The 24,977-nt window shown below is 52.9% G+C and overlaps 1 protein-coding gene across 2 annotated transcripts in view; it reads right to left on the reverse strand.

Annotated features, from left to right (window-relative positions):
* Positions 1-7,687: 7,687 nt before the first annotated feature.
* Positions 7,688-24,977, reverse strand: part of BCORL1 (BCL6 corepressor like 1) — a 29,467-nt gene continuing 12,177 nt past the window's right edge. For both annotated transcript variants that reach the window (XM_080554097.1, XM_080554096.1), the window contains exons 4-14: positions 22,155-24,704; positions 21,645-21,810; positions 21,320-21,400; positions 20,682-21,104; positions 17,135-17,364; positions 16,799-17,005; positions 16,540-16,706; positions 16,196-16,341; positions 15,155-15,232; positions 10,118-10,271; positions 7,688-9,292 (exon numbers count right to left, since the gene is read on the reverse strand). In XM_080554097.1, coding sequence (XP_080410223.1) covers positions 9,016-9,292; positions 10,118-10,271; positions 15,155-15,232; positions 16,196-16,341; positions 16,540-16,706; positions 16,799-17,005; positions 17,135-17,364; positions 20,682-21,104; positions 21,320-21,400; positions 21,645-21,810; positions 22,155-24,704 — 4,479 coding nt within the window. In that variant the 3' untranslated portion in view covers positions 7,688-9,015. The remainder of the gene's footprint in view (positions 9,293-10,117; positions 10,272-15,154; positions 15,233-16,195; positions 16,342-16,539; positions 16,707-16,798; positions 17,006-17,134; positions 17,365-20,681; positions 21,105-21,319; positions 21,401-21,644; positions 21,811-22,154; positions 24,705-24,977) is intronic.

Consider the following 24,977-nt stretch of genomic DNA (forward strand, 5'->3'; position numbering starts at 1 on the left):
CTGGAAAAGCAGAGCATAAAAAAAAAAAAAAACAGGGGGAGGGGAAGTGGGGGGGACAGGGGGGAAAGGACACAGCCAGAGGTCAGCTATACACCACGCAGCCCAGCTGGAGCATGGGTGCATCAGCCACCCATGTGGGCCAGCTGTGTTTCCTGTCCCCACCTCCGCAGCCCACTTTCCTAGTTCTCCTTCTGTCTCCTTCCACACAGCTGACTCTGCTCTTGCTCTCAGTGTGGGAACTGAAACCCAGGAACAGCACAGCAGAAGGTATTTTGGCTGCTCCTCTGTGTCCGTACATCTTCTGTTGCTGCCCTTGTCTTCCTGCCACGCCGGATTACATCCATGAACATCCCTGCGTGAAAGGAAGGTGTCTTGCGGTGGAGGAAGGATGGATATAGAGGCACCTGCTTCAGGGTTCTGCTTCCCCTGGGCCAGCCAGACGTGGTGTCAAGCTGTGTGCTAGGGGAGGGCAGAGTGGGCGGCTGGTTCATTTTCTAGCCTGACCAAAATACCCTCAGACCCTTTTCTTTCGGAGATGCAGGCCTGGGAAAGGCTGTTTCTGTGTTTGGCAGGCAGCCTGATTTCTGCGAGGTGGGGAGAGGAGACCAGGAGCTTGCACGATGATCTGAACTTGTCCTTGAATCTAGCTAGCAGCCCTGGCTCTGCCTGGCTCACCTTGCCTGGGGCTGGTGCCTGGCAGTGGGTAATAGACGCTTTTTCCATCTAGGCAGCACAAAGACAGGGACTCTGTGTAGGACCACAAACCTCCTTGTGATTGCTCCAGGAGTCCCTTGCCTGGGCCAGGGACGACAGGAAAGCTTGCACAAAGTACCAGGACGACACCTGATGTAACATCACAAAGGGGAACTCCTGGTCCCTGAGATGCGTGCCTTGGTGGCGAGCATCCCTAGGCTCTGGCGGGGGAGGAAGGCCCAGATCCTGCCTGTTCCACAGAGAAACTCTTCCCCTTGCCTCGCCTGAGAGCCGATCTGCCTGCTCCCTCTAGTGGAACAGTTTTGGCACGGCCGGTCATGTTGCCTCCCTGCCTGCGTGCACGCAAGTGCCCACATTTCTCCCCTTGCCTTTTACATCTTGTCTTCCTCCAGTGCTTCCTCTGGCCATGCTGGGTCGGGTCCCAGGTCTGGCCCACCCCTCTCCTTCCAGCAGCCCCGCTCCCCGCACTGGCACACAGGGGAGGAGCAGAACACCTTGCAAGGGGCAGCCAGAAAGCCCTGGTTTTACCAGAATCTGCCTCAATCCCTTCCTGGGCCCTGCTCTGCCCATAGGTTTGTGCACATGCAGCTGCAAGAAGGTGTGAGTTAATGAGCTGTTGCCAGCTGCAGCCATATCAGGCGTGCAGCTTCTGCATGCTACGGTGGCTGCATGTCTCTGCTCGCACAGCCTCTCCCCTGCTTCACCCCAGCACCGCCGGAGCTGTGGCCTAGCACGCCACAGAGCTCTGCTCCGGCGGCCAAGAGAGCTACCTAACAAGTGCCAAGGGGGGCATGTGGCTTCGCCGGCATTTGTGACTCCAGCAGCCAAGAGGAGCAGCTATTACTGTGAGGATATTGGAGAGGATTAATGCTGCCTGACCTTGAACGGGCTTAGCACACTGCTATGAAGCCTCTCAGGAGGTGCGTGGCTGTGTCTTAACGTAGAGCAGAGCTTAGCAGCTGCGCACGAGGCACATGGTGCTCCAGAGCAGCCTCAGCCCCACAGGCAGCCCTGGTGCAGCAGCTGATGGACGTTACCTTGCTGGCTCTCCTGCACCACCTTGTATGCCAGAGTCAACAGAAACTTAACTGGAAATCGTTTTAGTTCAATCAAATTCAAGGCCAAGCTAGATTTGATGGAGGGGCTGCAACTCTCCAGATGTGAGCTCTTTGCTTACTGTTTCTTGCTGTTTTTCAGAAGCAGGACTGGTAGTCCAGCTGCAGCAAAGCCAGGATATTGGCCTGAAGGTAGGGAGACGAGGACTATCTTGTTTCCTTCTGAGGGCTGTTCTGCACTTGTCAGAGGGGTGAGAGAGAACGATCTCAATAAGAAGGACCTTAAAACAAATGGTACAGTAAAATAACGGTTTTAATAAGTTGGAGTAAAAAAGGAATATAGATGGTGAGTAAATCTTATAAACCTTCAGATGCTGGGAACCTGCAGCATCAGACAAACCCAGACTGATTTCCTATGGCACTGCAGAGATCCTGTCAGTAGAGAGGGGTTCCCCCAGCCCCACTTCCCCCACGAGCTGTGGGGCTGTGGAGCATGATGTAGTGTTGTGGGGCAAGGGGTGCGCTGCAGGTTCAGTGGGGCATCAGGGGCTAGCAGGGGCAGGCGGGCAGGGGGAGCAGCATGGGGCAGGGGGACATCTGAGGAGCTGAATGGAACTGGGAGGCGTTCCGAGGCTCACTGGGGCAGAGGCATCTGGGGGAGTCATTGGGGTAGGGGGTTACTGGAGGCACCAGGGAGCAAAGGGGCAGGGATTCAGAGGGGCAAGGAGTTATTGCGGGTGGGAGGTCCATGAGGATGGCAACGTTGGTGGGCACTTTGTTGGGGGCTGCCACAGGGTTAGGGGAGCATTGGTGGGCAAATAAATGGGACAGGGAGGATGGGCTGCAGGAGATGGAGGATTCCAGGAGGTCAGAGGGGGTCAGGAATAGCAGTCCTGTCCCGTGTTAATGTCTGTGTGCCCACAGGTCTTCACAGCCTTGAGCTGCAAGCTCCTCATCAGCATCTATGAATGCGCAGAGACAAGGATGAGGTTCTGCCTCCGCATGGAGCTGGCCCCCTTGGGGAGCATCCTGGCGTGGTGGCAGAGCCAGGGGTCCTGCTCTGAGTGCCAGGTGGGGCTCTGGTTCTCCCAGCTGGTCCTCTGCCTGGGTTACCTGCACAGCAGGGCCATCGTCCACCGGTGGGTGAGCACAGGGGGACGGGGATCCTGTTGTGGCAGCTGGCGGAGCTCCCCGAGGCAGTGCGGGGTTCACAGGGTCTCTGTCACGGTGCAAGGAGGACAACTCTCCCCCTCTCCAGCCCTGGCAGTGAAGGGTTCTCTGCGAGACACTCTGCGCCTATATCTCCTGCCTGCCACACTGCTCCCCTGCGTACTCTCCGCACAATCGTCTGCCCCCTTGCGCCTCTCTGCCCCACTGCTCCCAAAGTCCTCCACTCCCAGGAGCTCCCCCTCACCTTATCTACACAGATCTCTGGGCCCGTTACCTACTCCCCAGAGCCACTGGCTGCCCCTGCCTGCCCCTGCCTTCCCCAGGAGAGAGTCCTTCCCTTCCCAGGAGAGAGTCCTACCTCTCTCCTGCAGGGACCTGAAGCTGGAACACCTTCTCCAGGATAGCGAGGACATTGTCAAGGTCTTCTCCCTGTTCTCCAAGACGGTGTCTGTGGAGCATGCCAAACCTCCAGCTTAAGCAAAGGAGCCACTTTGCTGCTATTAACAGTTCCTATAACCTTCATATCTGCTATGTATACATGTACTTGTTTCCTGGTCATAGCAGAAAAAGTTTTTATTCATATATACCTATTTGCCTTATTAATCATAATGTTCTTCCTAGTGGTGAATTTTGTTGATTTGTAATAAATAGAAATGTTTATTAAACAAAGCCTCTGTGTCCTTGTGTACCACAGAATCCTACAAACTCACTGTTGCAGTTGCTGCATACCCACAAGTTGGGTAGTTTTCCCCCATTTAACTTCTCACCACAGAAGTCAGGTGATGGAGCAGGCTGTCCAGAGATGTGCTGCTGTCACCATCCTGGTGACAGGGCCTGAGCTGATCCTGCTGTGAGCAGGAGGCTGGGCTAGAGACCTCCTGAGGTAGGTCCCTTTCAGCGGGATAGGTTGTGCGTTTTCTGCCATTGACAGTCTGTCTTTGGTGATGGTGGGGGACGCACGCGGCTTCCCTATGATCGTGGAAGTAAGTCAAACAGAAGTATGATCAGATCATTTGCAGCTGTCTCGTCCTGCTCCCCTTCCCCTTCCCCTTCCCCTTCCCCTTCCCCTTCCCCTTCCCCTTCCCCTTCCCTTTTCCCTTTCATAGAATCACTTAGGTTGGAAAAGACCTTCAAGATCACAAAGTCTTCATCAACCTGACCTACAGAGTCCACCACTAAACCGTACGCATTAGTGACACATCCACACATCTCCTGAATACCTCCAGGGATGGTGACTTCACCCCTTCCCCAGGCAGCCTCTGCCAATGCTTGACCACCCTCTCCATGAAGAAATTCTTCATATCCAATCTAAACCTCTCCTGGCACAACTTGAGACAATTTCCTTGCGTCCTATCATTTGTCACCTGAGAAAAGAGACTGAAACCCTCCTCGCTGCAATCTCCTTTCAGGTCGTTGTAGAGAGTCATGATGTCTCGCCTCAGCTTCCTTTTCTCCACATTAAACAACCTCAGTTCCCTCAGTTGCTCCTCGTAAGTCTTTTTTTCCAGTCCCTTCACCAGCTTTGTTGCTCTTTTCTGTACTCAATCAAGCAACTCAATATCCTTCTTGTAGGGAGGAGGTCAAAACTGAACACAATATAGGTGCAGCCTCACCACACAAAGGGGCAGTTGCTTTGCTGGTCCTGCTGACCGTAGTGTTTCTGGCGCAGACCAGGATGCCACTCTTGGCCACGCTAGGACCCACTCTTGGCCACCTCAGCATACTACTGGCCCATGTTCAGCTGGCTACCGACCGGCACCCCCAGGTCCTTTTCTGCAGGGCAACTCTCTAGCCACTCTTCCCCAAGCCTATACTGGGGCATGGCGACCCAAGTGCAGGACCCGGCACTTACCCTTGTTCAACGGCAAGGACTCAGCACCTCAATCGAGCCTATCCAGATCCCTCTGTGAAGACTTCTGACACTCAAGCAGATCAAAAGCGCTGCCTAAACGTGTATTTTCTGTGAATTTGCTGAGGGTACATTTGATCCCCTCATCCAGATCATTGATAAAAATGTGTTGTGGTTTAACCCAGAAGGCAGCTGAGCACCACACAGCCATTTGCTCATTCCACTTATCCCCCACAGTGGGATGGGGGAGAAAATTAGGGGAAAAAAAAAAAAAGGCAGGTAAAAGCTCATGGATGGGGGTAAAGACAGTATAATAGGACAGAGGAAGAGGAATAGGACAGAGGAAGAGGGCACAGCATGCCTCTCACACCAACAGCACCTGCAGAGAGCAGGTTTGGAGGTGATACCCATCCTTGGAGTGTCACCGCATTTGTCAGGGAGAGCCCTGACTGCCCTGGGATGGTGCTGGCATCAGCGCTGCTGCAAGCAGGCTATCTGCCTCAGGCTCCCTTCCCACCCTTTTTTCTGACTCGAGTCGAGGACCCTGAAAATTTCCGTGCTATCCCCGTTTTGCACTGCTTTACTTCCTGCTTGCACCACATCGTATCATGGTGGTTCGGCAAGGAACCTCGCCGCGCTGTTGGGGCAGGGACAGGAGCGTCTCCGAGAGCCATCCGCCCCCTCGATTTTTGAGCCCTTCCTTTGCAGCTCTGGTGCTCCCCCGTCCATCAGTGACGCCCTGTGCTGGGCTGTAGCACACCAGAGAGACTGCCTGCTTGGAGGGACACAGCCGAGGCTTTCCTTCAGCCCTGCAGGGTCAGGGCATTCCTGCCGCCCTCGCTCTCATGTTCCAGTGCCATCAGCAACCTGCCAGAAGCGACCGTGTGCCTCTGGGGGTCTGATTCTGAAGACAGGCCCAGAGAAGGCTTTCAATCAAGAGATTAAAGGGGGGTGGGAGGGTGGGGTTGTACCTCCGGACCAGCGGCTGTTTCCTGAAAGGCTGGTGTGCGTCTGGGTACCAGCCCAGCAATGTCCTGCAGGGCACTCAGAAAGCTCCCTGGCTCTGCCATGGGGCTCTCTGCAAGTCCTGGTCTTGCTGCAACCCTCTGCACTGCTCTGACGGCGCTTTGCCTCCGGGCACTGCAAAAAGCCACGCTGGCAGCCTTCATGCTACTGTGGTGAAGGCAGGGGCAGGTAAATGACCGAGCTGCTCAGCCAGGGTCTTTTTCCACGCTGAATTCCTGCTACTGGAGATCAATTCTTGAGTTTTCACCAGCAAACACGTGCCATTTTCTACTCAGTTTTACCTCTAATTGTGCTATTAAAACCCTCCAGAGCTGGCAGGTGAAAGGGCTGGATGAGGAACTGCTCTTTACCCGCCGGGTGGCTACTGCCACAAATGGCAAGAGTCCCTTTCTCCTTTACCGCCGGGGTCAGGGATGCAAGGGCTCTGTTCTTTCACTGGCACTTGTGGGAACATCCCCTTAGCCAAGCTGGTGCACGTCCTGGCACAGAGCGACTTTGCTTTCTGCGCAGGCACACCCATCCTCGTGGGGAGCCTGGCCAGGAGAGCCCCCGACTCACTGCCAGCGCCATCCCCGTGCTCAGCGCCACCCTGCAGCCACGACCAAGAGAAAGAGAGGAGCAGGGCAGGGCTTGGCCGTTGTGCCCGCCCTGGACGCTGACAGTGCTGGGACACGGAGCCCCCCTCCAGTATTTTCTCCAGGTAGAGCCTCCGGGTCTCAGGGGAGGGACCACGACCACGGCCAGTATCAGCACTAGAGCTGCAGCCCAGGAGGGACCAAGGACGCAGGGCAGTGTGTGTGCAGCCCCTGCCCTCCCTGACACAGCCACCTCTGTCTGCGCTGGGGCTGGCCGGCCGGCCCAGCTCTGGCCACTGCTCCCACAGCCCCCCCTCGCCGCCTCCTGCACTGTTTTTTTTCCAGGCTGGTAACTTGGGCATTCTTTTGGGGTGCGGGTACATCCTGGGTGCTGGCAGAGGCTGAGCCAACCCTGTACCCCCAGAGGGCCCTTGCACTGGGGGCAATGGGGCAACAGGGCCTCACGTTTCCCAAAGGAAAATCCCACATGAGCGAGCCACGAGCCCCTGCTGCTCCTGCCTGGGCGAAGGCAGAAAGGGAAAGGCTGCCCTGCAGCCAGGTGCTGGGGCTGGACCACAGGTCGCTGGCTGACAGAGGTGTGGCTTGGGCACTGCTGGGGCCTGGTTGTGGTGCTCCCCTCTGAGCTTAGTCCTGAAGCAGGTCCGCACAGTGGGAACAGTAGTGCTGCTTCCTTTCAGGTTTTCTTGCATGAGTCAGGCTGGGGTGCAGAGGGACACCCTCGCCCTCACCAGTGCTGACCCCAAGTCCCTGCACAAAGCTGGCCCTCGCAGAGCCCAGCTTTTCTATAGGCCAGGCCATGGTGCCCAGCTGACGTCCCAGAGCTCATGCCGACAGCCCCTTTCCACAGGTATTGAGCTCTGCTTAGCGAGAGCATCAGCAGCAGAGCGCATGCACGCACCCACAAACACAGCTGGGGCACTGTGAGCAGTCTCCCCAACAACTTTTCTTGGTCAAACCATGGCCCCTACGCCACGGCTGCACTGTGCGGAACAACATCCCTGCTTTCCGAGCGTGTGCCCAGCCCTGCGGCTGATGTGGGCAGGCACCTTTGCTGATCCAAGGCCCGGGGACAGCAGGCACGGAACCCACCTCCAGCCCTTGCCGTTTTCCCCTCCCTATCACCTGGCTGCCCTCTGCGAGGCTGCAGGGCAGGATGGCCCCCAGAGGATGAGAAGGAGCTGGGCATCCCTCCCTCCGCTTCTCCCGCAGCCCTGCAGCTCCTCAGGGCACAGCAGGCAGCAGACGTGGGACAAAGGAAAAGAGGCAAGACACAGGGGGCCTGATGCAGGTTTTTTCTGTACAGAAGTGTTTTTGACACCACAGCCTGTTGCTTATAATAAAACAGAAATCAGAAAGAGCAGCCAGAATACACACCCAAAGGCAAAACCCCTCGGCTTAAAAAAGGAGATGCTGGGCCTCAGGGAGTGGAGGCCAGCAGCTGGGAGTCCAAGGGGAAAGGGTACACCTGCCCTGGCTGGGAAGAAACACAACACAAAGAAAAAAACAAACAAACAAAAAAAAAACACCCATTGCTCCCGCTGCTGAGCAGGGGAGAGCCAGAAAAAAACAGATTGTCCCGTCCTCAGAGTCCTGTTAGCACCTGTACAATAAAACTGTACCATCTACGGGGAGCGGAGCAGCCCTGCCCCGTGCCCGTGTGGCTGGCACCAGCGTGCCGTGCCCGCTCTCGCCAGTAGAACTGCTCCCAGTGACACAGGAGGGGCCGTGGAGTGAGGAAAAGCCAAGCAGACACAGCACAGGGCAAGGTGGGGAGCGGGGTTCTGCAGTGGTAAGAGACCCCAGGGGGAGACAAGCTGCTGGAAGCGTGGGGTCTGCTCGGGGCCGCAGGCTGCAGCTGCCTCCGCGACAGCTGACGGGGACTGAGAGCAGCAGCGGGAATGAAATGCAGGAAGGAGCCTGGTGAGAGGACGGAGCAGAGCGGCTGGCTCTTGGCTGGCAGGTGGGAGAGTGCCTTCAGCAGAAGCTGGCTCCAAAGCTAAGAGCAGTGACTGTCCCCAGGCTCTCAGCCGAGGTGCGAGAGTTCTGCAGCTCTGGGGCTGTGCTCCAGGGGAGCGCCAGCCGTGGGGAGTGTTGGAGAGGGGCCGGAGGAAGCCCTCGTCCCGTAGCCCGCAGCTCACATAATCACAGTGATACAGACTCAGCAAAAACAAAGGAAACATTACAAATTAAATACTAATTAAATAAATACTATGGAAGACGTTGGGGGCAGGGAGGAGGGCAGACAGAGAGGCGCAGTTCCACAGGGTCAGGCAGGAACGTGCAGCGGCACCCGCTGCCCTGCGCTCGCAGAGCTCGAGCTGGTCACTGCCCCATGAGCTCCAGCCCACGAAGCCCCACAGAGAAGGCTTCACCTCCTGCTGTTGCTGGATGGGGCTGACAGAGAGCTGCAACCACCGCTGCTCATCACAAAGGGACCCTGGCAAGTCCTTGGAGGCAAGCGTCCTCTCACCCCAGCTGGCACCGAGGCACCGTGAGGAGGAGGACTGGCTGGCCAAAGACTTGGGTCCCTGCTGCTGGCGCTGAGAGGGCTGCTTCCCGTTGGTCCTTATTATTGCCTTGTAATGCAGGGAGCAACCTGCCCCCGTCAGCTGCTCCAGGCCTCATACTCCACCGCCGAACCCAGCAGCTGCAGCAGCTCGGGCTCGTAGTGCACCAGCTCCACTGTCTCTGCAGCACCCTGCGCTGGCTCGGGGCTCTCCTGCACCTCGTCCTGGGCCAGCACCTGGCTGAGGGCGACCTGGCGCTGGAACTCCGCCCTGGGCAGCGTGGCGATCTCAAAGTGTGGGAAGCGGGCCTGGAATATGCGGGAGGACAGCTTCAGGCGCTTGAGCACGTCGGAGAAGAGGAACCAGTTGCTGGGCCTGCGAGGACAGCAAGAAGATTGCCTGTTAGGGGATGTCCCGGCAGCACCCCCAGTCAGCGGTAAGCCATGCCAGGGGCTCCACTTCCCTTCCAGCCATTTCTCCTGATCACCGTACTTGTCCCATTGGCTGGGCAGAAATTGTCAGGAGTAGAAATTTGCTAAACAGAAGAGAGGCATTTTTCTTGCTCCCTCTTCCAAGTCATTCTTCTCCCCTCTGCAGTCCAAGCAAATGCAATAGCCATCGTGTCACGGGAGGTGGAGAAGGGAGGAGTGCTCCAGTGCTGTGACCTGACTCAGACTCTCACAACATGAGAAACCACCCAGTCAGACCCATCAGTGCAAGCTGCTACTGACTATTGCTGCAGAAACCTTTTCACCAACCAAGTGGGGCTTTACTCAAAAAAAAAAACAAAAAAACCCAACAGTCTATGCCATGCTTTATTATGAGATGGCATAAGATAGGGAGTGTACCACAAGAGGCTTATACTGCCTCAGCAACAGCAGTTTGCTGCTGCTACTAGGAAAGCTGTCCTAGTTCCATGCCTCTGTGTTTTTACGTGTAGAACAAGGATAAAGGTAATTTCATCCATTGGCTAACTGGTTTGAGATCTACAGGACAAAAACGTAACAAGCTAAACTCCGCACTACCTGTCTCCTTTGCAGCTTGGGCTCTCAAGAGTTTCCTCAAGCATGCGTGAATTTTCAATACCTGAACATTTCACATTATCCCCAACCTGGAGATTAACCTTCAGGCCCATGAGCCCCCTTCTGTTGCAGCATTAATGTCACCCAAATGCTCTCCGCTGCAGGGAAAGAGACTCACCCGCGAGACACTGACACTTGGAGGTTATAGCTGGGAAGCAGCGGCTTGTCTGAGAACTCAAACATGAAGTTGTCAGGATCTTGCTCCTCTTCCTCCTGGTCTGAACTTCCTGGAGGGTTGAGCAGAAGATCGCATCCAATGGTATCTTTCCCCTCTGCAATAAGGAAAACAGACACTGGTATTGCTCAGTTTCACTCTAGCTGGTGCTCATCACTCCCTGAGGCATAACTCTGGACCAGCTACCACCACAATCCCCCATGCATGTCCCCACAACATCACAAGTGTGAAAGCTAACTCCCAGGGGCACCTCCTGCTCTCTTTCCAGCCCTTCATCTTGGAGAAACTCTCGAGTGCAAGGCTGCCCCACAGAGTGAGTGAGTTACATAGGAAGAACATCTTAACGTTATAGCAACCTTCAGGTTTACACTGATCCCACACATGAGACAAGGCACTGCCTGCTTGCAAAATGAGATACTTTGACTTGGCAGTCTTTTTGGGGGTCAAGCACACACTGACCCCTCCCAGACTCTCCGTGAAATGGCCTCAGCTCTCACTCCTTTACCAGCACAGCTATTTGCAGCCTGGAAGAATCTGTGCCAGTCAGGAAGGAGGTGAATGTACAAGATGCTTTGTCTGCACAGATCCTATAAAAGAAGGCACTGCTCCCTGCTCATTGAGTACTCTGCCACCCAGATCCCACTCTTGACAACTGTCAGCAGGTTGTCTAGAGATACATGCCAGTAACTGTCTAAATAAGGACTGCAAGACTGTGCCACCAAACTGTGCAGCAGACCTGAAGACTACTAAAACAAGACAACAAGTATGATTTCATAGATTTCTGGCATAAAGCTAGCTTTTCTAGGAGGTTTCTGACCTCCAGCAGGATTTGCTCGCATGTGTTGAAAAATAGCTTTCTGCCCCTGGGTTTTATTAATAAAAGGTATGAATAGTCTTGGGTTTGCAGAGCCTGCTGAGATAATATAGGATAACTCCAAAAACTTCCAGAAAATAGAGTTAAGATTTAACAGAGCAAAGTAGACTAAATGTGCTGATAAGCAAACAAACCAATCATGCAAAAAAAGTTCAAGACCACATATGAAAGAAAAGGCTGCCAAAAAGTCTTACGGTGTGCTGCATGAGCAAGATCCACGCACCATACTGCTCTACAAATAAATGCGGCACCTAGCAGGAATGTTATGTTAATAGACAAACTACAGCTGGTGACAGGAGACATGTATTCACACATGGGTCTCAGGAAAAAAATTAAATAATGTCTTGGTCCTGCCAAGGAAAAAAAAATCCTTAAGAACCAGAAGAACTTAGATATTCAAAAGTTATTGTAGAAAAAGGCAAAAATAAGTGACATGAATATTGTGCTGGTATCACTGCTAGGCAAAGCTGAAATGCCATCGCTGGGAAAAAAAAAAAAAAACACGTTTCTTGAACAACTTGGGAGAAAAGAATTAACTGCATTTAATGTGGCAAAAACATGGTCCAACATCTATCCTGAAAACTGCTCACACTCAGTCCTGTCTGTTAACCTGAGTGAAGGCTGCTGACGAAGAAGAACATCCTGGGCCACCATAAGACAGAGATAATCAGGCACAATAATGCTAGTCCCAGGTGCAGAACAAAACCCTGCGGTGGGACTTAGTATCGTGAGCTACAGGAGCATAAAGTGCATGATGCTGACGAGCTTACCATACCCAGACCTTAGAGATCCCACACCCTCGTTTGTCTCATTTTCCTTTGGCCCCCAGAGATTTGCAGATCTAAGGGAAAATGCAGACAACATTCCTGCCTCAAAGAATGGAAATGGATCAAGCAGCGGCCTGGAATTTTTCCTCCATCCTGAGCGACACGTAATGTTCCGTGCTTCAGTGGGTGGCTCTGATGGAAAGGGAAACTTTGAAGGACTGAACCACTGAAATAGAACTATTTTCTGCCAAGCTGGTTAGCTGCCTGACAGCTAGGTCAGTTACGCTACAGCGGAACCAGGTACTTTGCTGCCCTGGGGACTATCTGCTGTCAGGAACCAGAGGTGGCTATTGAAGGTAACTGAGCCAAAAGGGGCATTTCAAAACTCTCATTAAACACCACTGTAAAGAAAACAGTCCCTTGTCCTAGGCTCAGGCATCTTGCTCTTCCTCGCTGATTCAGGTGGTGTCACAGAATCAGAGAATGGTTTGGGTTGGAAGGGACCTTAAAGCCCATCTAATTCCAGCCCCCTGCCATGGGCAGGGACCCCTCCCAGCAGCCCAGGCTGCCCCCAGCACCATCCAGCCTGGCCTTGGGCACTGCCAGGGATGGGGCACCCACAGCTCCTCTGGGCAGCCTGGGCCAGGGTCTCCTTGCCCTCAGAGTGAAGAATTTCTTCCTCGTATCTCATCTAACCCTACTCTCTTTTAGTTGTACGCCATTCCCCCTTGTCCTGTCGCTACATTCCCTGATAAAGAGCCCCTCTCCAGCTTTCCTGCAGGCCCCCCTTTAGGTACTGGAAGGCCGCTGCAAGGTCTCCCCAGAGCTTTCTTCTTCTCCAGGCTGAACAACCCCAGCTCTCTCAGCCTGTCCTCACAGTAGAAGCTCTCTTCTCTCTCTTCAGCTCTCTGATCATACAGTAGTGTCTGTCAAAGCACAGGTGACAAGTCTAATGCTGCCAGTTCACTATTGCTGTGCACTCATTTAAGTGTGGATGAAAAGGAAGGTCTCTTTCTGTGCCCACCGAAAACAGACGTGGCAGGATAAAGGATTGCTTTCCAGCTGGGTTAGTTCCTTGCTGCCTCTTGCCACACAGACTCACAAAAGCAAGTGTCAAGGGTAACGCTGGAAACGCTCCATGCAGAGAGGTGAAAGGAAGGACAGTGTGACTGCCCACCTGACAGCAGCATGCTACTACTTCAGCTTGGGATCTCTGCCATCCTCTCTCTGAGCCAGAGAGGAAAATATCCCACAAGCTATACCGTGTCACGGAGTTTCTGAATATTTTGTGGTCACATCTCTCTTGGGATCATCAGCCTCAGGTCTGGGAAGAACCTAAGTTCTCCCAAGTGCTCTGTGGAAGTAACTGTTCAAGTCTGAAGCACCTGAGATGCATCAGCCCACCCAGCAATGGAAGGATCCTTCCACTGGAGCGAGGGTGAAAAGATATTTCTCAGGAATTGTATAAGGCAGTTTAATGCTGGGTTTGTCTGACTTGTTAACCAACTTCAGGCAGCACGGGATAGAAGGAAGACAAAGCCTGATAAATGGCACCATGTGAATGACAGGGGCCCAGGAGACATCCACAGCAGACAGGAGCTAGCGTGAAGTCCCACTGGAAGAAGCAGGATGTGTTTTAACAGAGAAGGTTGTCTTTTTCCACCCTCAATGAAGAAATGCTCCGAAGAGCTCAACTGAGGTCTAGGGGAAGGAAATGAAATGCTGTCCCCAGTGCTTCCTGAAGAGCCCTTCCACTTATTAGCCAAGCATCTAAGCAAGTTTCTTGTGAGCAGTAAACTGCCATCACTGATGGCATCCCAATAGCCCTCATCCCCCCTGAAGGTTAGCCAGCTACAAAAAAAAAAACACGGGTAAAAGAAGCTTTTTTTTTTTCCATACAGGACAGAAATGTTGAAAGATATACACATCTATGCTATTAGGTATACAAAAAAGCAAAACCAAGATGGCACATTTCTAAATTACTTGCACGTGGCAGCAGGTATCCTACAGAGTACGAGAATTGACAGTCTACAATCTCATACCAGGATCTTGAAGAAGAAAAAACACTTACGAATGGGGTACAAGCAGATACTCAAGCACATAAGCTCTCTGGGCAACCAAGAACTCAGCATGCTATAGTAAATGATGACAGCCACCCTCTTACCCAGAAAACCACACACTTTCCTTGTTTAACTACGAAATCCAAGTAGGAATCAGTGATAAATCAAAAGGGGTAATATCTTTGAAATATTTCAAAGAGAAGCTACTTTTCTTTTGGTCAAGAGGATTCTTCTTAAAGGATTGTAATAGCTTCAAGTATTAGAAATCCATTAGAAATCCAGAGGAAGGAGGCTGTGGTTTTAACAGTTTCTTTGGCCCAAGGTGCAAAAGCCTATACAGAATTCTTTCTGTTCCGAAGTAAAGAGTCACAGGGCCCTCTGAGTTTAAGTCCTCTACCAAGAGCACCCTTTGAAACATCTATTTTTTTTTTCTTTCCTAGTAGGACATCGGAAATGACAAGGGGTGAGCAACTAAAATCAACAGCCTTTTAGCTTGGCAGCAAAAGTAACCCAAGTCTTTACGAAGGACTCAAAAGTGATGATCTATCATCTTGGAAGTGGCTGGGAGGGATTCCACAGTTTGCCACAGGCCCAGGTCTAGATCCATCTTCATTCTTAGACCCTGGGGAAACTGAAGCTATACAAAATAATTTGTGGAACTTTCGCCTGCATCGTTTAAAGAAAAATCCTAAGCTGGTAGCCATCATTTTCAGAACGTGATGGTACAAGGTACAATTCATGCCTTCACAGGGCAACACCTAGCATTGTGAGAGGGACTCCTCCAGACAAATGCCCCCCACTCCAAAGCAGAGGAGAGGGATCTATAAACCCAAGGCACAGCTATCTCACTGGATGGGCAGCTCTGGGTACCTGGAAGTTTGAGACCTTTTCAAGGAAAACACCTCAAAGGAGTAAGTATTTCCTCTGTCTTCCTTGGTTTTATCTTGGTAACTGGTTAGCAGGGTAGTAACAAGTACTGCTACAAGAATAATATGCTACAGGATTGGCACCCAAAGATCCTCACGAATCAACAGCAGCACCTGGAGTCTAGTCTTGCTCACTGTTTGCAGCCTACTTAGAAGGACCCACACATGTAGTTTCCCAAAGAAAAAGTCCCTTTCAGGAGCTGTGGGAACTCTCAGCATGTAGCATTATGTCAAGATAGCTGAGATGTGATTTGGGAGGGAAGACAGAACTGAGTGAACGATGCATCGTTATTTCACAGACACGGTTCTCTCTGCTCTGCTGCTGTAAATTAAATGGGATTGACTGAACTCACCGAGTACAGAGCTGCTGTAGAAGTCCCATGCTGTTTGAGGATCCCCATCAGCGCGCCCCTGGAGATCCAAAAGGTAATCTAAAGAGGGAAATTTGAGATGATTAACGCTTATCTACTGGTCACATTGTGATCCTGGCATACATATCCCTTGATCCTGGATAAGACACATCACCTGTGCTGCTTTTCCTCTGCTGCAAAGTTAGGCAGTGTGGCAGAATCTGAACCGTAACTTACTTGTAAGAAGGGTACTTTCACTCAGGATAATACAGCATTGCCCTGGCCCAAGAACATGAAATAGAAGCTAAAAGGGGAAAGCAACTGACAATACTATCTGGATCGGAAAGAAAGGTTCTTGAGTCATCTAAAGTTCAAAATTGCATCAACAACATGTGCACATAACATTAAGCCTGGAGGAGCACAGACAGACAACTGGCAAACAAGACTTTTTAGAAACTGGAGATTTTCTACCTTATATCTATCCGGGAACCACCACCATTTACGCTAGCTCTCTCTTCCTCACTGTTGTGTAGAAGCCCTGACACTCATCCTGCTTCTGTTTAAACAGTATAGAAAGTGGGCATGCTTCACCCTCTGACACAGTGATCAACAATGGTCTTTTCTAGTAATGCCAAGCAAGCGACATTTAGGCAGAGCCATGGCATTTTAGAGAGACGGAATTGTTACATGGCAACACAAGTATGTTCACTTGGGTTATGCAACAGAATCGTGAACTGCACGTGTTGAACAGTGTCTCCAATTCTGATACACTACACTGACTTTAGTTATGTGACCAAAACATTGCTGTTATTCTTGCCTTGCACATTAGAGATCAAAAAGTGACTTGTATCTTATCTGGTAAATGATATGTTAGTCTATAATTAAAAGTTGGGTGGTAAAAACATAAACACAAGAGGACAGAACTATAATTACTCAGCCACTGGCTGCTCAGGCAATTCTAAACCCTTCAACACCCAGACTTGGTCCTGTATGCTGCCACATAAAAAGGATGGAAACACTGCCACCCCAAGGCTTGGCACCTACCGCAGAGGAAGCGCTTCATCACATCACTAGTGGCAAGCTTCACAGCTGTCTGCCCAGAGTAAGTGGCCAGAGTGGGATCAGCACCATAAGAAAGTAGAAGCCACATGGTTTCCAGGTTGTCATTTGCCACCGCATCATGGACAGGCCTGCAAGGACAGGAGCATTATCAGAAAAAGAAGATACTGGAAGAGATTGCAATGCAAATTATCCATTTTGGGTTAAAACAAATTTGGGGTTAAAACAAATCTAGTGATGACCGATAGTTCTTCCTGATAAACGCATCCTGCTCACTGCCTCCAAACCTTTTGGTGCTTCCCCAGAAGTGTCCCCTCTCAGTGACTTGCCTTGTGCCATCCTGCGCACTGCAGTTCACGTTGGCGCCGTGCTCTAGCAGGATGTGGAGGATGTCAATCCATCCTCGCGCACAGGCTTCGTGCAGAGCTGTGTAGCCAGCGTTGTCACGATGGTTCACGTCACTGCTCTTCTTCTGCAGGCAATAGAGCACCACATCCTACAGGAACGATACCGTTGCAGGCCTGGTTACACACAAACCAAAATAAGGCAGCACAGTACACAAAAGCAGCCAGAGGCACCAAAACTCACCTTGTAGCCCAGGCGAGCTGCTCGCTGCAGAAGGGTCTCCCCTGCGTTTTTGTTCACTATCAGCCGTCGTGCTTCAGGAGGAATGTGCTGGGCCACAGGCAACTCAGGGGAGTTCCCTGGGCTGACACAATGGGATTTACAAAGTGGCCACGAGTCCTGGGACTTCTTCGGAGAGCGCATTTTGGGCTGGATCCAGCATCCTTTCACCTGGAGAAAAAAAAAAGGAAAGAAAAAAAAAAGGAATACAACTTCTTAGCACGTGCAGGCATGGCTTACAAACAGGAAACACCCTCTCATTTCTCCCCACCCATGTTCCCCCACCAGTTCAAGCCATACCTTCCCCTCATCACAGATTCCTGCCAGGTGTTTGGTTTTACATTTGCGTTTTCCTGATGGTTTCTCTAGCTCTTCTTGGACAGGAGAACTGTCTGAGCTCTCCAGGAAAAAGCCATTTCGAAAGTCTGGATGTCCTTGAGATTTCCGGGGGGATGGGGAAAGCCTGCTCCTCAGCTGTAGCTCTGTGCCTTTACCCTGCGCAGACTCCTTCTGCTTCCGGTACCTAAAATCTAAAGGAGAAACGGGAACGATGGAGTTTCTGTAGGTACAGGACCAGCAACCCAGTTCTCTGCCACCAGTCAGAACAAACTGCTCATCTCCGATGGCCACACACCCAGAAACCCAGACCACGGTAGAGGCCCTGTGGCATGTCACAAGCAGTAAATATGCAAATTTTCCCCATCAGGGACAGACGAAGCATGGACACAAGAAGCACAGCAGCAGACAGCCACCCTAGTCTGAAAAGACCAAACCTACTGGGACTTTCACACAACTCACGAAGGTTTTTCTTTAGCTCTAACAGTTCAGAGAACGCAGTTTGTCAGCGTGCTTGTCAGCATGTAGCGGGGTAACTGCGTGCTGCCGTATGGTGCACTTCCCTCCTATCTGCAAGGCTAAGCAGGACTCAGATGGGACACCCCTTAGAGAGACAGGACATCCAGGAGGTGTCCCCTTTAAGCTGTCCATGATCAGTCATTGCCTACAAAACCAGACCCTGCCTTGCCCTCTCATGTCTTCCCCTTAAGCAGGGCATTAGGGTTTCAATTTAATATGCATGGAGGCAGGAAATACTTGAGTGCCTCAAGGGAAATCCGGGCTTTCCTTCCTTTCATGATGCAGAGCTGCAGGGTCCTCATTACAGAACCCTCTTCATCACGGAAGGACACGCAATCTACTTCACTGAAATAGCAACATCCAATAGCAAGGGCACGACAGCAACGAGAAAAAGTATGGAACCAAAAAGCAAAGCCCCGTGAACAAATAACCACCCTGACATGAACGACACTGTACAGCTCCCTCTGCTGTTTATGAACAGTGTCTGAATAAAACAGGTTACAAAGGAAGAGCACTGTGCAGATAGAAGGAGAGCAGAGGCATCTGCACGCAGCTTTTCAAAGTCAGAGTCTATCAAGCATAGCTCTGTGCACAGCTTTGGGCACTTTGTGAACAAAGCTTCATTTCTAGGTGAAGAGCTAGGAAATGCCCCTGCGGGTTACTTCAAGGGATCAAGAGGATAATCCCCAGAAACATAATGCTTGGGTCTGTTAGGGACACTGCATGAACGACTGATCCTGCCGCCTCCAGTACCGAGACAGGTTTTGTAGGTGTCCAGGAGCAGCTTCCAAGTCACGCTAAGGCTCGAGCTTCACCACATCAATCACCACCAATAACTTCCACTTACGTCTTGTTATTGCTAGGAACCAGGGTCACAGATCTTCTGCAGAGAAATGGGTTTGCCCATCACACCTCGGTAGACACACATATAAAATCTTGAAGCAAACATGTCTCAAGCACTACAAGCTGTTTGGGCCTGACTGTCTTGGGGTGACTGGAGGGGCAGTGGGGAAAGGCAACCAGAACAACTGAGGGGTGCAGAAGCTACCTTACAGAAAAGCTGGGACTCCTCTGCCTGGTGAGGGGAAAGCTGAAAGGACGTGACTGAAGTTTGTAAAAATCACAAATGGGTGGATCAGCTGAATGGAGAAATCTTGTTCACCCAATCCTGCTGTGCAAGACCTAGGGGCACTTGATGAAATGAGTTAAAAAACACGCAGAAGGAAGGACTTTGCACGGCAAGGACAGAACTTCAGGGCTTTGCTGCCACCCAGGGGTGGTGGAAGCAAATATCAGCAGGAGCAGAAAGGATTCAGACAAATTCTTGGCCACGAGGCCCATAAATTAACTCTAGAAGGCCTGGTTAGGGACAGCCCCAGTTTAGCTGCTCTGAATGCTGGGGAACCCCGGCCAGCTGAAGCCAGGCTAAAGCTGTGCTCGAGTGCTTGCCCTGCATAGCCTCTGCGCTTGCTACAGCCAGGAGAAAACTGCGGGCTAGACAGACCCTGACAGCACGTTGGATGTTAAGACTGTAACGAAGCAAAGTTTCAGCAAAGATATTTGTCGAGAAGGCAGCACATGGCAATCAATTCCCTCCTTGCTGGCTTGGAAGCAATCACTGCATAAAGATTTCTGCTGGGCTGCCCAACAATGCCCTTGTCCTTTGTACAACGCTGTGGCACTTTCACAACTAACCCCAGCGTTAGTTGTTACACAAGGACTTGAGATATTCCTTCCCTGACATCTGCTTCCTTCTGCCCACGTGCTGGAGCTCTGTTTGGGTTAGGCCAAAGCTTTTAAAGCAGCCCATCGCTGCAGCGCTACAAGAAAGGGGCAAAACACTGACAGGCGAAACGCTGACAAGTCGGACAACATGTGCCTGAAAGTGGCACACTCCAGCCCCCCCAGGATGTCTCATGGTCAGAGGAACACCACGGGCTCAATGTTCTCATCAATGTGTGTGCCTCAGCTGCAGCTGACCAGGGTCAGGGAGACCATGCAGTGGGAGGACAGTCGTAGTCTCTATTCCTACTCATAGTGCCTCATCAGCATTACAGCTTCTCCTGAGGGCTGATGATCTGAGCACTAATGCTGCGCAGCAGACAGCAGCAGTTGTGCAGCCACTACATCACTTCTGAGGGACGAACTCAAGCGTAAGGGGGGCCGGCAGAAGTGCTTCCCCCAACAGCATGGCTTAGAGCTGCTCTTCTGCAGCCCTAACAGACGTTACCCGCACCAGACACACCTATGAGCTACCAGCCATCTGAGACACCTGCCTTTTGGTGGACGAACCCCATCCTTACAACAGCTTCAAAACGCCCCTGCATGGGCAGAGAGAAGGGAGTACAGAGACTGCTAAATCTCAGGGAAACACACATCGCAGATTTAGTTTTGACCACACGGTTGGGGCAGTTATGGAAGAAAATGCAAGAGCGGAGGCAGAGCAGGAAGCAGGACACAACAAGCAGGCGGCACGGCTTTCTCCTCATAGCAAAGCTGCCAATACAAACCACAGGGAAGGATTTCTCTGTCGCTTGCAAACACTCTGGCTTTGTTAATCCTTACGGTCCTTCGTACAAGCTTGCAAGTTAACTTCATAAAGCAAAACAGAGCATACAGAAGCCTAGCTGAACCGTGATGGTTCTGTCTCCCTCTACTTTAGCCGGGAACGCTGAACACCACTCCCGGGGTCCATGCTTGTCCAGAAATGTTTCACTGTGCTACCTCGTCTGATTCCCATTTTCCCATGCCCTCTGTCTTAATCTGAGGGCGAGATCAGTATCTAATTAGCCACATAAACTGGCGTTTCATGCTCAGAAATTTACTGCAAATACTTCTGAAAGAGATGATCAATTGAGTGGCTCACACTGTGGACATCAAGCCTGTTGTTCTGATTGTACTGACAAAACCCCGTAATTATTTAGAGGGGAGAAAAAATAATAAAAAAGCCTTGGGCCCTGGCCTAGTACCAGAAACTCTTCCAATATTGTACCTGCTTTGGATTTTCGCCTCCTGTGGGGAAAGCCCACTCGTTCTTCCTCTCGTTCAGTCAAATACTCCCCTGTCTGGTATCTCCGACTTTTCTGTCGTCTCCTTTTCTTTCTTTTGATGTGGCTGTCATCCTCCTCCTCGTCGTTGGGCTCCCATAGCTGCCTGGGTGCTTCCACTCTCCAGGGCAGCTCCCGGGTTCTCCTTGCATGACAGCTGCTCCTCTCCGACAGAGACCTGTCCCTGGCCCTGCGACTGTGATAGCGTGATGCTCGGTGGGATTTCCGCAGCTTGCGACGTTTCAAGGATGTCTCTTCCTCCTCTTCTTCCTCCTCTTCTTCCTCATCCTCCTCCAACAATGGTAAAATGCCTTGGCCAGTCACATCACACTCTCCCATCACACTAGCTGAAGAGCCAGCAATGCTTCCTGCAAGAAAGTGGAATTTCTAGCTGACAAAAAAGCCAAGATCTCTATAAGAAAAAAACACAACGTGAGGCAGGAGAGAAGACAGGCACAGGACTTTGTAAAGAGGGAAACGCTCACAATCCACCCGGGACGCCAGTGATCTGACACGGTGGTGAAGCACCCTGCCCTCGCTCAGCGGGGCCGCCTCAGCGCCTGGGATCCTGGCCCCAACTCACCCGACTGACTGCGTGTCCGGCTGCTCAGCACCACCGGAATGAAATCCCGAAAGTTGTTCTTGGGCTTCTTCTCAAGGCAACCTGCGGGGAAAACCACCCCTTGAGGAGACGCGCCACAGATCTCTGCAGACACGTCTGCCGGCCTGGGCAGGACAGTCCAGCATCTCATTTCAGGTCTGTTTAGGACCCCAGTTTGTGGTAGGAAGCCGCCAGCTCCAGAGGCCATTCAGCTTCTGGAGACCTACAGCTTGGTCCCACAGCATTAGTACATCCCAAACCGCCACAGCCTGACCCTGCAAGCACACGCTGCCTTTCACAACAGTACCTTCCTCGTGGCTGTCCCCACGGTGTGCTGGAGATGGGAACTCTGTCTTCGCTGGCCTCCTACGCTTACGCTTTACCCTGAGGCTGTTGTGATCCTTCACTGATCCCAGGCCAGTTCGGCCTTCTCGCTTGCTGAGTTCATGCAGATTGTCGTGGTGTTTTCGCCACTGTGAATGGAGGACACAGACTGAAGCTTGAGCTGCTGATTAACGGTGCTGGAGGAGCAAGGGAGAAGGGACAAAACACTGTCCCCCACTCATAATGCTGGTGCCCTCCAGCATTTTTGACAACCCAGATCCATTTTTGCTCTCAATTACCTGCAGATACAGGTATTTCAGACATCAATCCACTGCCAGGCAATGCCAAAGAGAGCGGGCAGAAAGCCCTGTGCACTCAGCTGCCCTCCCCCGTGAGAGCTCCCTCCTCACCCCCAAGCTCACCTGCTAACCCTTGCAGTAACCCAACAGCCCCAGCTACAGCCAATTCCCCCTCCTCCCAGCCTCTCACCCACCTTCCGGCCGTGCACGCTCTGGCTCCCCAATTTGCTCGGGGACTCCTCACCATCCTGCGCTTTGCACTTCAGTCTCTTTTGCGCCTGCCTGGCGTCCCCATCATGCTGCCGCTTGGATTTGCAGCGCACGCTGCCCTCTTGCTTGATCTGGCCCACGCCTTTGAGCTTGACCTCGGCAAAGGCCTGCGGAGCAGCCCCAGCTCGCAAGCAAGTCACAGATGCAAATGACACGTCGCACTCCACTCGCTCCTTCTTGACTCTGCATAGATCCACCTGGCGCACGCACTGGAGGGGCTCTGCAGCTGGCGGCTGCTGGGAGCCTTCGCAGCCCAGCTCCTTGCGCTGACTCGCCGCGGGTGCCTCTGGAATCATTCGCAGGCTCTGCTGCCCGACTGCGGGCAGATCATGAGACAAGTACGCTGCTAACACTTGGCTTTTAGGCTTTGCATCCGACTGTTTGAGGCTACAGCTCCCCTGGGGAGTCTCAGTCTGTACATTGCCCTCTTTACTCGAGTCAGCTTCTGGTCCATCGCACTCTTGACTCTTCTGAGGGTTGTCCACCTTCCCCTTTCCCCCCTTCCCATCCAAAGCAGTGGTCTGAGGAGACGGACCTGCATTCAGTGGGACTGGATTGGCCTGCTCCTCACAGAGCTTGGGCAAGGCCCGGCAGCTCTTGCCCTTGGACGCAGCTTCCCGTTCCACAGGCGGGAGCCTGGGCAGCCCCTCCGGCAGGCTCTGGGCTGCGGTGCTGGACTCCGTCGGCTGCACGCTCAGGAACGTCGGGAGCTCGCCTGTACCAGCTGGCTTGCAGGAGCTGTTCTGGTTTGGGGGCAGCTGCCCTGTCGTGGAGATGCCAATCGAAAGCAGGGGGGTTTGATGATAAGGAGACCAGCCAAGAGGCAGGAGCTGAGGATTGGAAGGTTTTCCGTTGACGGGACAGCGCGGGTACACACTTCCCTGGACAGGGTTCCAGGTGGAGATGTCCTTGGATTGACACAAAGGAGCTCCCGGAGTAACTCTGCCATGAAGTCTCCTGGCAGGATCCTGCTGTCTCTCTGCTCCAGCTTGGTTGGCTTTCTTCCCGCAGGGAACCCCAGTGCTTCGAGGCTCTCCCTGGTCAATGATGGAAATAGGCTCCTGCTTGGGAAGGTGGCGTGGGTCCCTGCTGAAGCTCACGCCGGGGTCCTTGCTGAGCAGCAGGGAGGCAGGCACTGGGTTGGCGACGCCGACATAGGTGCCTGGAATGGTGCTAATGAGCGTGGTGTTCTTCACCCAGGAGCCCTGCTCGCCGTTACGCAGGAAGTCGGGGAAGATGACAAAGGGCGGGGTGGTGCTGAGACACGAGGTGACGCTGCTGCCTGTGCTTTGTGCTGCGCGCTGGGACTTGGACAGGACCGTGGTGAGAAGTGCTTTGCCGCTGGTGTGCACGGGCGTGAGGATGGGCATCGGAGGTGTTTTGCGCTGACTGGGCGGAGGCAGCTTCTGGCGATTGGACTTCGAGGAGAGATCGAGCGGCATCTCACTGCACTCTGGAGAGGAGACCATCTCACGCTCCAGCTGCGGAGGAGACTTCAGAGGAGAGACTGAAGTAGCGGTCCCCGGTGCATGCGGCTCAGGCGCTGCCGGGGCTCTGGCGTGCGTGCCAGTGCCAGAAGAGGGAGCAGTGCTTCCACACGATGCTGCCGGTGCAGGCTGGCTGGGCGAGAGGGAAGGGCCAGCTGTGGACGGGGGAGCGCCATCGGCAGCGGTCTGGGCACCACTTCCACCTGAAGGTGAAGAGCAGCTAAGCTCCACAGACACCACTTTGGCATCTGGAGCCAAGGGCCTGGTGACAGAGAAGGTGTAGGGGTAGGAGCGCAGCTCTGGGGAGGCAATAATGCCTGGAAGGCAACGCTCATGTAGGTAAGAAGGCAGGACAGGGAGGGTGAGTGTGGAGGAGACCCCTAAGGTGCTTGGAAGTGTAGCCACAGTGAGCGGCTGCCCGCAGCTAGGTGGTGGGATGTACACTAGCGACTGGCTCGGGCTCAGAACTGTCCCAGGCTGAAAGGACAGGGGCACTTTTTGCATAGCAGGGGCCTGAGATGTGGGAAAGCACACTCTACTCAAAGTAAAAGTAGCAGGGGTGGAGGCTGAGGTGTTGCAGCCGGAAGCAACCACAGACAACGTCCCTTCTGCCAGCACTGCTGGCCCTTGTGCTCCAGTGCTCAGGGTGGTTTTCTCCTTCCCAGCAGGCTCGCTCTCTGGAGCCCCAGAGCAGGCTGGAGGAACGTCAGCCTGCTTGTCGCTGGGAGGATCTGCAGGTGTCCAGGCAGCATCAGCACCGCTGCTCTCCTGCTCAGCAGCTCTGGGGATTGCAGGCTCCTGCCCTCTGCCATCCCCCTGGCTTGCCAGAGGGCCCTGGACGTCATCTTTCACAGTCTTTCCCACACACTCTGCGTTCGGGTTGGGATCAGGCGGCTGCTCTTCCAGTTTGGGTCCAAGCTTTTCCTCCACCTTGCCATCTGCATCCTGGGCACTGCTGCCATCACCGCTGACTGCTGTGAGCTCCACCTGCAACCAGAAGGGAGAAGACGATCCTGAAAAGCTGTGCAAGCAGCTCCTAGCGAAGCAGGCAGGACCTTCTCTCTGTGTCCTGCGGGCAGGGCTCAAAAAGGCCACGCAAACAGCTCTTTCCAGCTTAGAGTGCTGCTTTGCCCTTTGTGCACCTAGGTGCATCCCTCTAGAGGAGGGGCCTGCAGGACCCCTTAGGGTAGGTGCTCTTGCTTGGCCTGTTCCATCAGAGAAAAGGCCTTCTCTGACCCAGACAGGCACACGAGGAGCTCA

This window comes from Anser brachyrhynchus (assembly GCF_964034855.1).
Source record: "Anser brachyrhynchus genome assembly, chromosome: 13".
Classification (NCBI taxonomy): Eukaryota; Metazoa; Chordata; class Aves; order Anseriformes; family Anatidae; genus Anser; species Anser brachyrhynchus.